This window comes from Triticum dicoccoides, chromosome 7B (genome assembly GCF_002162155.2).
Source record: "Triticum dicoccoides isolate Atlit2015 ecotype Zavitan chromosome 7B, WEW_v2.0, whole genome shotgun sequence".
NCBI lineage: Eukaryota > Viridiplantae > Streptophyta > Magnoliopsida > Poales > Poaceae > Triticum > Triticum dicoccoides.
The window spans coordinates 67,148,945-67,161,474 of NC_041393.1; the positions used below are offsets into that span (position 1 = coordinate 67,148,945).

The 12,530-nt window shown below is 42.8% G+C and overlaps 1 protein-coding gene across 1 annotated transcript; it reads left to right on the forward strand.

The window, feature by feature from the left end:
- Nucleotides 1-1,250: 1,250 nt before the first annotated feature.
- LOC119339916 (AUGMIN subunit 3-like) lies at nt 1,251-11,756 on the forward strand. The gene is made up of 18 exons (XM_037611816.1): nt 1,251-1,567; nt 2,291-2,327; nt 2,797-2,900; nt 4,029-4,224; nt 4,842-4,908; nt 5,001-5,104; nt 5,631-5,715; nt 5,865-5,925; nt 6,731-6,862; nt 7,006-7,075; nt 7,714-7,771; nt 7,855-7,910; nt 9,760-9,912; nt 10,090-10,201; nt 10,283-10,424; nt 10,763-10,838; nt 10,915-11,010; nt 11,283-11,756. Exons 1-18 carry the CDS (start codon nt 1,392-1,394, stop codon nt 11,409-11,411), a joined length of 1,854 nt encoding a protein of 617 aa, XP_037467713.1. The 5' UTR covers nt 1,251-1,391; the 3' UTR covers nt 11,412-11,756.
- The last annotated feature ends 774 nt before the right edge of the window (nt 11,757-12,530 follow it).

Sequence of the window (12,530 nt, forward strand, 5' to 3'; positions counted from 1 at the left end):
AACTAAAAAGGTGTCAAGAGGGCATTTGAAGTTCTCCAGTCCTGTTTTGCAATTGTTCCTGGACCTGCAAAACAATAGGATCCGAATACCTTGTGGGAGGTGATGACATGTGTGATGATGCACAACATGATCATCAAGGATGAGGGTGACGATGTTGCCGCGGCTCTGAAATTTGAGAACATGGATGATCCTATCTAACTTCCGGACAAGAATCCGACCAGCGGCCACATTTAAAGAGTTTATTCAAATGCATCAACAAATTCGGCATCGACCAACTCACGAGCAGCTGAAGGAAGATCGATTGAGCATCAGTGGTCGATGAAAGGGGACAACAATGTTGGGATGTAATATTTGAACCTTTTTAGATTTAAACTAATGTTGCATGCGGCTGTTTGAACGTCTGTATCCTTTGCATGCGGCTATTTCATCGTGCAGACTTGAAAAAAATTTGAGGAAGACCGGATTTGTGTGTCTACGGTTAGATGACGTCCTCCCGTATTCTTATTCGTGGGTCCCCCTGTTCGCGGATGGATGCGGGAGGAAATTTGCAGGTCACCGTTGGAGATGCCCTTAGGAGGATAGTTGTATCTTTAATCCATCAGGGTTTATGTTTTCGGGGCTGCTACACGTCGGCCAACTTTTTTAGTCGGATCTGACATAGATCTAGCGGGGTGAACTTCTTTTCTCTATTTTGCAACAGAGATTTTGGTGAAACATTTGTAACAGAGATTATGCTTCGGAATTTTTGTGCAACAAGATCTTTGTTGCAATGTTTCTACAACAAGATCTTTGTTGCAAAGCATAAGAAGATCCGTGGACCGACGCATAGCAGGCTTCTTAAGTTTTAGACTTAATATTGGTGCTCGCATTATTTCTGTATTTATTTTAGGCTTTCGGCGGGCGTTCAGTGGAAGGAGACGTTTCCATTAACTGTGTGGCGTTTAAGGTGATTTCGTAAAATCTTAAGATGGTATGCCGACTTAGTCTTTTGAAGGTGCTCATAGGGGATAGAGTGTGTATGCGTGCGTGCGTTGATAGGGGCCAGTGTGTGCTTGTGTATGTGAACGACTTTGACTGTTAAAAAAAATAGAGACGTGCATATGCAAGTCAAGTACGGCCCAGTAACTAGTTGGGCCTGTATGGACCTCGGTCCGGCCCAACTATCTGGGCCTTCAACGTAGCAGCTCGAGAAAGAATTGGGAGGGACGCGCCAGCCGGCAGGCAGATCTCACCATTTTTTGGTTGTTGTTTCGAACGCACTCCACTCCTCCTCTACCGGCTTCCGCTGCCGGCCGCGGCCGTCCCCACCCACCACCACCACCGCGACCGCAACCGCAAGTGCGCAACCACCGCGGGACAGCGGGGCCTGCGGCGAGCTCGGGGGAGCGAGGATGAGCGGGGCGGCGCTGTGCGCGGCGCTGACGGAGCTGGGGTTCGACGGGGAGGACCCGCTGGACGCGGACGCGCTCGAGTGGCCCTTCCAGTACGAGGAGGCGCGCCCGCTGCTCGCCTGGATCTGCTCCTGCCTCCGCCCCTCCAACGTCCTCTCCCCGTCCCACCTCTCGCAGTGAGCCCCAAATCCCCCCACCCCCCTCTCCCCTCCCCCCAGCCTGCTTCTTTCCTCTCTCTACTACTGCAACGACTTTCTTGCGGGGGTCTCGGTTTCGTTTGGTTTCTGCTGCTGGCGCGCTTGTTCGGATTGTGGTTCTACTAGTCGACCTGCGGTTTGATGCTTGGGATTGGAGGGACTCGGCGTCTGTGAGATTTGGGGAGCTTGGGTGCTGATTTGTACCGGAATTTCTGCGGTTTGCCCGGGGAGCTACGGTGCATTAGGGTTCTAGTGGCGGGTTTCTGTATCTGTCAGGGGAAATTTTGGAGATTAGCTGGAAATGCCAGGATTTTCTGATCCCCGCGACGAACTGCTCTACAGTTCTGACCGCAATTTGACTAAGCATGGGTCATGTATCATAGGCTTTCATGTGGTTTGATAATCGCACTTCAGTAATTGACTTTTAACCACTCAACAATGGACTTCTTACAAATTAATTAAGGGAAGTTGTGTTAACTATATGCTGGTCTCCTGTAAAAAAACTTGGTTTTTTTGCTGTATCATACTTGGGGAATTTTGGTGCTTCAAAATTTATGAATTTGTTCGCACTTTGTGGTTATAAATAGCCGAATGTGCTTATAATATTCAGTTACCAAATAGAATTGCACTTGCATTGATGGATTTTTGGCCTTGCTCTTGCCTGAATTATATGTGCATGATTACATTTTTAATGACTGACAGGTATGAGCAACTCGTGGAAGAGGGGAGACTGCTAGAGGTATGTCCACCCACTGGGACATTTTTGTGCTGTCTAGTTTTAGTATTTCTGTAATCTCTAAGAATATAGGATGTGCTGCGACCTTAGAAGTGAGTTCAAGATGCCAGATGGCAGATGGCACAGTATAACGAGTCTTTAATCAAATAAAGTAGTAAAAGAACTTGTACCATTTCTTGGAAATAAACTAGGCATTGGTCAATTCTCAGTTTTTGTTGGAAAATACAAACCATCTATGAATTTATCCTATCCAAGATCTGAAACCCTGCTCGCAAACATTTGAGTTAAAAACATTAATTAAATTCTTGCAAATGTTTGGAGTTTGCACCCATATATCATGTAAGTGAGTCGTTAGCACTTAACAGTCTCCTGATATATTGTCTAAATGCAACAGCTCTTCTATGCATTATAAACACCTATTTCTCCATTGTCAAACATTTAACTCTTGCAATGCCCTGTATTATTTGCTCAGGGTGAGGATTTGGACTCTGCTTTTGATAGTATTTCAGCCTTTTCAAGCAAGAAAGACAATCAAGAGGCTGTCTTTGAAGCAGAAGAAACTATTCTTGACATTCGGTATGCGCCAACTTTCACTTTTTATAAACTACTCCCTCCGTCCTTTGAAGAGTGTACTTCCAACATTGTTGGAAAGTCAAACATTTTTATGTTTGACCGTATTTATACAATAATACACCAACATTTATGTCATCAAATTAGTAGCATTAGATTCATAATAAAATATATTTTCATCATATATCTATTTGGTTTCACAAACATTGATATATTTTTGCATAAACTCAGTCAAACTTTGAGATAGTTTGACCCTCCAACAATGTTGGAAGTACACTCTTTAAAGGACGGAGGAAGTAATGGTGATTAGTGAAAGCCATGTCATGCTTGAATTGTTGCTGCATTTATTTTGATGCACTTATACTTGTAGGACTGTTTCACACCTAATTATAGTGGGAAACTGGCTCCTGAGAATCCAGGCCAGGACTACGAGATGGTGACGAGTGGATCACTAACATATACTATTAAACATGAAGCTTAATAGGACACTTGGATTGGGTGGGGGTGAGGACCTAGGGTAGCGCACAAGCCCTTGACTGAACGACCATGCTGCTTGCTTAGGCTTTTGATGCCTGATTGAAAAAGAGGCAACAATACTATTTATTCTATTCAAAGCTTAATCTTTCTATCTGCCTGCTGTCCTGATACACAAGGAACACAAGGGACACATCCTTGTAAAGGGCTAACCAAACAACTCAAAGAACTAAGAAATGTTTTTATCCCTAACAATTAGGACTGGCCAAATCTTTTATTACTGAAAGGGCAAGTAATTGCTGCCTTCCTAATGCCGAAGGGCGCTGACCGCCTCATGTCATATGTGTCTGCTGCATTAAGGCCCTCAGCCATAAGCCCATAACATCTGATTATAACCACATCAGAACATCAGTCCTATCTGCTTTTGAACCTTCCTCCTCTGTGTCAAGTTGCTGTCAAATACTCCCTCCGTCCGGACTTACTTGATGCTCAAATGGATGTATATAGCACTAAATATGTCTAGATACAACCGTTTGAGCGTCAAGTAATTCTGGACGGAGGAAGTACTAGTTAGGTGGAAGTACCAATTGCAGAATAAAATATTTCTTCTTACTCTTATGTGCTTGTACTGACAGGGTTATTTCGTTTGCTTGCTTGCAGAGAAGCAAAACTAGCATATAGAGCTGAAGTTTTTGAGTTGCAGAGGCAGCTTGCACGGCAGCAAGCACAATTTGATATGCTTGCAGGGCAAGCATCTTCGCTTATTCAAGGCAGACGAGCACGTGTATCAGCTATGTCTGCAGTTAGCGTGCAACTTATATCACTAGATGAGATACTTTCATCCAGAAACTTGGAGGTAATTTTCATTGTCTTGCATCCTTAACAATTTTATTCATGTTTTTACTTTTGATTGAATTGGTATGCGACAACAGGATAAAAGGCATGTTCTCTTCTTCCTTGTTATTTACTCTTGATCATGCTTCTTTCACCTTGGCTTCTGGTGTAGAACTTCTTTTTGATTCTGATGGTAGGAACTTCGTTTCATTGTTATGTTTGTACAACAACACCCTTCAAGTGGACACCAAGAGATAAACACCCAAAACACACCACACCTTCAAAACTGAGTGTTATTCCATGATAAGGCTTAACTAATAACATGCATACATAGCATGTTTCCTAAAGTGCCATTAAAATGTATCTCCTCTTTTTAAACACACCATTATTAATCTCGTAAACCTTCCGTAGCGCAAGGAGAATCCGTTTCAAAAGATCTCTCTGTTGAAGAAATCAAGAGTGTGGTTGTAGTTCTATTTCCAATGTGTGCCCTTGCCTAAATGTTTTGAAACGGAGCTAGGTAGTTGCTGTGTGCCCTTTATTTGGTTCATATAAATAACTTTAATTTGCTGCTGTGGATCTCTATCCTGTTATATAATTTTCCAACAATTTTGATTTGATGTTTTTGCTAACTTTCAGATGAATGCAGTTCTTGGAAGAATTACTGCTACAACCCAAGAATTGGCACATTATCATTCAGGAGACGGTATACACTCAAACTTGTGCATACAATTATACATAACATTGTATCGAGTAGTTCTTTATAGTTTGATTAATATTCGTGATATGCATATGCAGAGGACAGTATATACTTGGCATATTCAGACTTCCATCCGTATGTTATTGGGGATTTGGCTTGTACAAAGGAGCTAAACCGGTGGTTCTCGAAGCAATTTGAGAAGGTACATTCTTTGTGGTTGTCATTGTTTGCAACAAACGAGATAACTTCTGTTTGTTCCAGAGTGGGCAAGCAGTGAACCATGTTCATCACTAATTACCTCACTTTCAAACTCCTACTATCTTGCTGCCTCTTGCAAATCCAACATAGGTAAATAATACAAGATAGTTAAAAAAGATCTGGTGTACACTTTTACCTATACTCAATTTTATTTAGTATTTTACTCGGTACTAACTTTTATTTTAGCCTTTTAGGTGCAAAAATATCATATTCATTATAAAAAAAATACAGCATGTGCCTGTGAAGTTGGATATTTCCCTGTTTCCAATGTTGCATGAAGCTTTTTATGCTGAATAATATGTTTGCACTCCTTATCCATAATTTTCACCACCAGATTTTTGGGACTTATCTATTATCTTCTTATGCATAATTGTGCATCTCTGTTGCAGCCATACCTTATGTCTTGCTTTAGTACCACGTAACCACTTCGAACTGTTTAGTTGTTTAGTTTTGTTCTGTCATGTTGCCAGGGGCCATTTCGACTTGTTGCGGAGGAGGGGAAATCGAAATGTTCCTGGGTGAGTCTTGATGACATCACAAATGGCCTGGCAAGAGGTAAGAACCTTCTGCAGTAAATTGTTTGTAGTTGATCTCCCATAAAGGCATTACTCGAACTTCTGTAAAGGTCATAGATACTGTAATACTGTAACAACAGATTGTGCTTCAAGATGAACAGGTTATAACAGCCATGTTCTTGTATGCAGGAGATTCTGAAAAATCTCATCATCACCAACGTGTGGCTGAGTTGCAACGACTCCGTTCGATGTAAGTGTCTTTCGCTTCATAACTTTTCTTAATCTTTCTGCTAGCACCATGATATCAAGTGAAAACTCATGTTTAGGTGGAAAAATCTCTATCTTGATGTATGATTCCTATAATCTCATGATGTATCAAGTGAAAACTTTTGTTTAGGTGCAAACATGTGTGCTTTCATGTGTATTGTTGTATGAGCGATGGATTGAGAAGATCCATGAAATTTTGTGGTCATATTGATGTGAAATTTGTGAATGACCCGTGGAAACGTTTACCAGAGCTCTCACCACCTCATGGTCCACTAAATCTCTTATATCCATCATTTATCCAATGGTGCATGTAATTGCTTTCACGTTTGCACCTGATACCTCCCCTTTGGGCCAAATGTCCAAAACTGATGCAGGAAAACAATTGCCGATAATCATATTGAAGTTTAAAATTCTAATTTTCTTTGGTAACTACTCCGAGCTATTCTTCTGTTATCTAGAAACTCTCCACTGAAAAGCAGGTACCCAAACAAGGTAACATTCGTTGGTGTCTCTACCAGATCAGATTTCATGACCAATTGCAACGGGTAGGCATTAGTCGTATCACATTGAGATCCAACAAATAAAAAGCTGCAATTCCTCCATTTGCATGCTGCATTTTGTATTTGCTATTGGTTTGTTGGTATATGTGTGTTTGTGGAATTGCATTGCCATTGTGTGTTCTTCAGTGTTATAAGCTCGTCAATGCTTAAAAGTGTCCATTTCGGGTTTTGATTTATTTTCAGCAGTCGTTTGATGTGGCCTGTGGGCTTACTCTAATTTATCAACAGATTTGCTACAAGTGAACGACAATGGATTGAAGCACAAGTTGAGAATGCTAAACAACACGCCATACTCCAAATTTTAAAATCTCAAGTATCCTCCGACGAGGCTCACATACATCGGGATATACATTCTCTTAGGTATATGTTATGTTACTCATCTTGATTGTGGTTCTATCTGTTTTTCAGATGTGTTCCTTTTATTTAACTGTGACATAATATCTGAAGAATAAGAAGGATCTTTCTGATCTCGGTTACCTCTTATCATCGCCTTTCTTCTTCAGGAGAAAAAGTTCTGAGCTTGCTGGAGAACTCTCAACACTTACTCAAAAGGTGCAGCCTTTCATATCTGAGGTATGTGAACAAACACAGTTCCATCTTTAGAAATGCATTTTGTTACTAAGTTAAGTTTAAGTCTTGATCTGATAAACTGAAGTTTTAAACCTTTAATGCTACACCCATGCAGAATATTTTGTTCCTTAGAGGAATAGCACAAATTTAACAGCAGAATGTATAGGTTTGTTTGTTGAATATCAACATGTATTGGAGTTCAACTAAGTGTCCGACAACAGACTGGTTTTGCAGTGGTTTCAAACCCAGACTGACAACTGGTGGTATTTTTGCAATTTTCCCAAACCCATGTACGGAGTTGAGTTACCTCTTGCAGGACTAGAAACTACAAAATGTATTCTAACTTCTGTTTCAAAGACATATGGTGGTATTGTGAAATTGACTACTCCCTTGGAGTAATCTATGTGCTCATTTTTGGAGCTACCTACTGTTGTTTAGGAAATATGTTGGAGTGTGAATGTGCGATTGGTTCTTATCCAGAACACCATCCCACCAAAATACATTTTTAGCATTTTAGAGGGCATTGATGCCAATAAGAATTCTTACTGCAGTGCATCGACCATGCCCCAATTCTTCTCTTAGCATATGATAAATCTTTCATGGCATAAGCCTGTTTTGATCTATCTACTTCTCTCCTCCAGACCATACCATGCCTTTGTTCGGAACTTGCTCAACTTCAAGGCACATATATTTTGCAAGGTTAGCACAAAGTATTTCTATTTTTATCGTTGTTCTGTATGATTTTTTTTCTCTAACATGCTTCTGAACACCCAAATATTTAGGCGATTACGATTTAAAGGTCATGCGCCAGGAATACTATATCAACAGGCAGAAAACTGTAAGCACATCTTCACAATATATGCCATTTCTACAATCTTCGATGTGTTCTGTTTTTGTATGTTCTTATTGGTGGTATACCCTCTATTGTCATGAAACTAAGATGTGACTTAGTTTTTTATTCAGGAGTATGATTTCACTCAAGTTGTGTAAAAATTATTTTGCTTTTGGTTATAAACTCTGGAGCGATTCGAAAGCAATTGCATGAAATAAAATGATGGAGCGGCAATCACGCAGCATTTTGGTGCTTTCTTTTAGATTTAATTGGTGGCATGCGTTAGAAAAACTGATTTTATACTACTGTTGGGTTTTTCATTGCATGCAGAAGGTGGTCTACTGATCAATGAAATGCCAGTGTGTTGGTTTGTTTGTTGCTGTGCACCGATAGATGCCAATCAGAGTAAATTGCTGAAAGCCACCACATTTGTGGCAAGGATACTACAAAACTACCGCTTTTGTCAAAAATCACGAAAAACCACCACCTCCGCGGCAAGTGAGTAACAAATTGCACTAAATCAGACTTGAGCCATGACTAACAACAAAACTGACAGGTGGGACCCGTCTGTCCGGGCTGATGTGGCGAAGACTAGTCCTAGTCGGTGATTGACTTGCTGAGGTGGACGGGGGCCCACCTGTAAGCCACCTCTTATCTCCTTCATCCCCACATTTTTCTCTCCCTCACCACCGGCCCACTCCGGCGAGACGGATCCGTCGCCGGCCGTGGTCAAGTCTGGGGCCGCAGCTCGTCCTGCCCCGGGCAGAGGCAGAGGACACCGTCGCCGTTGCCGGCCGCGGTCGAGCCTGTGGTAGCCATGACCCGTCCATCCTAGGCCGAGGTAGAGGCCGCCGTCGCCATTGTCGGCCGCGGTTGAGCCTGAGGCCGCTGTCCGTCCCACTCCCGAACAAGGTAGATGCCTCGTTGCAGCTAGCGCTCGACCACGCTCCTCTCCCCCCAATCGTGAGCAAGGCGTACAAGTGGCCCGTGTGCGGCGGCGACTTTGACCCCGACGGCGTGGCGAACAACTGGATCCAGAGTGCAGGGAGGCGGGGAGGTCGAGGGCAGGGTAGGAGACCCCGGCGGTGTCGCTGGAGGGACTGCAGCCGGCAGCTCGGGCTCCGAGCAAGGCTCGCGCGCCGCCGGCATGGGTACCTCGACGGGAGGGACGCTCGCCGGAGCAGGAGGGCGCTCGCCGGAGTAGGAACGGCGCTGCTCGCCAGCTAGGGCTCCAGGCTCGTGCGCCGCCGGCATGGCTACATCGGCGGGAGGGGCACTCGCCGGAGCTTGAGCGGATCTGCTCGCCGTTGACCTCGCATGGGTACCTCGCTGGACACCGGGAGCCTAGGCTGTCGCCGCCGGGGCAGGGCCGAAGTCAACGAGGGGAGAGAGAGGGGAAAAGAGATGTAAGCATGAAGAAAGAAGTGTGTGGCTGACATGTGGGACCCGGTCCACCTCAGCAGGCCAACACCTTAGTCTTTGCCACATCAGCCCGACAAACAGGCCCACCCGTCAGTTTTGCTGTTAGACGCTGCTCAGTTTTGAATTAGTGCAATTTGTTACTCACTTGCCGCGGAGATGGTGGTTTTTCGTGGTTTTTGACAAAAACGGTAGTTTTGAAGTATTCTTGCCACAAATGTGGTGGCTTTCAGCAATTTACTCTGTCAAATCACCTTCAGCAGATGGTGTTTTACAGCCAGTAGAAGTAATGATGTTTACTTGTTTACTGAATTTTGGTCTTCAACAAACTATTTTTTATACGTTCTTGTGTTGGCTAGGCTTCCTATTACATTTATACACTCCCACACTTCTCTTGTTCTCTTCTGATAGTCTTGGCATTTTATTTATTTTACAGTTCATCAACCACTTGGTTAATCAGCTTGCTAGACACCAATTTCTGAAGATTGCTTGCCAACTTGAAAGGAAGCACATAGCCAGTGCCCACGCATTGCTTAGAGTCATAGAATCTGAGCTACATAGCTACTTATCGGCAGTCAACACCCGTCTGGTAAGTAATCTCTGATGTTGCTGTCTTCTGTGTAATCGCTTCTTCAGTGTTTATTCATGTCTTCACTTATTTTGTGTGTATTCATGTCCTCACTTCTTTAGTGTTTATTCATGTTTCTTCGTTCTTATTGTCTTCATAGAGATTCTGATTTTTTTTCATGTTTACTTTATCTTTTAGGGCCATTGCAATTCATTAATTCAAGCTGCGTCTGAGGTACGTGAACAAGGAGCAATTGATGATCGTGACACTTTCCTCCATGCAGTGCGAGACCTACTATGTATTCACTCAAGTAAGCAGATAACTCCAATCAGTATGCAGTTTCATTTATTTTTATTCTCCTATCCTTCATGTTGCCTACTCTTTTCTACAGATTCCCAAGCAGCAGTACCAACATACATGTCAGCACATGCTTTAGTTCAGCAGATATCGGCACTACAATCCGACTTGCTTTCTCTTCAGTCTGAACTTGAAAATACTCTTCCAGCTGACAGGAAAAGATGTATCAATGAGCTGTAAGTTACCACAAAGGCACTACCTTATTTCATGTCTAAAATATGATTGCTTTTAGTGCTCCTTGTATGAACAGACACATTCTTAATTTGGTGTATCCTGTATAGTAAACAATAAGGCTGACCTCCAAAAAGACCCAACAAACCACTGGCTTGGATGCTATTTTCCTTACATGAAGCCAAGCTGGCAATGAGCATGTTGCTTTGGGTGCCAGCTTGACTTATTTTATGCAAGATTTGTGACATGCAAAGTTAATCAATCTGTTGTATCCTGCATATTCACTTTTTAGTGTGCCAATACGTGTCCAATTGGAGTCCTTTCACACGTCTCAATTCTGCAGATGCACTCTGATTCAAACAGTTGAACAGCTTCTATTTGCATCGTCAACAACTGCAGAGCCAGTATTGACGCCCTGGGTACACTCTTTGAGCCATCAGATTGTGTTATTTATTGTGTATCCTGTATTTCATCACATCCGGTTTTTTGTTGCAGCCACTGATGCGAGCACTTGATGATATGGAAAATGCCAATGCTCAAGTTGAAGTTGCTGTTGAAGAAGTAACCAAGGCTCGCACTCAAAAGATAAAGGTAGTAGACTTGCTATCATCCTTAAGATTATTGGAATCAACATGTGTTGCTTGTTATATATTGGAATCGTTATGTGTGCTTATCTTCTGTAAATCTTGAAGCTTCTTCAAGTTGGGTAAGACAAAATGGGGAAATTCTCTGTTTTCATCCAGTATTACTTTGGCAGATGAGAGGACTTAAAAAACACTAGTATAAAGAGCTCTGAATAATAGTATTACTTGTCTCTCCTTGCATATGTACCTCTAGACCTCATGTTACAAACAAATTTGCAGATCTTTGAAAATCGCGCACATGAGGTGGGGAGGGAAAGGCAGGTGTTTGTTGATTTTTTCAGCAACCACGAGCGTCTCAAGAATCAAGTCAGAGAGTTGACCTCCCGCGTGAAAGCTCTCCAGGAATGAAGCCATTTTCTCCTGGGCGGTAAGCACAGCTCCAGCGCAAAATTGGGCATGTGTGTGGTGCCGGTATGCAACATCGAGTGATTTAGATGGATATTCAGGGCATATATGCCAGTGGCCACCTGAATGGTTGGCGTCATTGTTGTATTTATGCTTCTTTGTATGTTGTAAAATATGCTAGAGATCACGAGCAAGCTTGGACTAGGTTGTGGGGGTGGTGTGGAAAATACAATTGATTTAGTTTGTATTAGGTGGTTGATTTAGTTTTTTTTTTTAGTTTGGTGGCTGATTTAGTTGAGCTAACATCTCTCGTGTCAAATATTGAAAGTTACTTCAGTTCAGAATCACTATAAACCTAACTGGGGCTGAAACTCCTCCGATCAGCTCAAAATTACCGGCGTGTCTCCGTACCACAGCCCTATTAAAATCTAAGGCACTACATTCATGTACACAACAACTCATCTAAGGCACTACATTCATGTACACAACAACCTGTGCCGAAAAGGGGAGGGCAAGATGGCCTGCCCCTGGCCGCGAGGGCAACATCTCTCCATTGGGAGAAAACATGACCATCTGGGGAAGCACAACTGCGAACATGGTCTTCACATTGTGTGTGAATAAATATACGGAATTGATGTGCGTGCGATTAATCTGTGTACGATTTTCGTCCGACGCGATCACAATCCTGCGTTGAATTGATCGGACGGCTGCCGTGCACTGTGGTACGAAAATCGTACATGGATTGTCGTACGTATAGCAACTCTCATAAATATACTTGAGGGCTAGTTTGGCAGCATAATTTTCTTAATATCGTAGTATGCCAAAATCTCTGTATTGCAATGCAGTTTTAAGAAAACTATGAATACATTTGGCTGGTGTTGTTTTATCGTAGTTTTGACCAATTGTTACGTAACTGAACCTAACTTAGCTACACATAAGGAGCTACAACACCGGATCAATCAGCGGGTGCTACGGTTGGCTAATCGATGACCTAGTAAGTCGCGGCCTCGCGGGCACAACCTACACGCGCGCATGGACTTGTGTTGATGGGCTCAATCTATCGAGCAGGGTAGGGCGTACCTTTCTTCCCACCAGGTGGTCAAGTTGATTTGTCCATGGCAG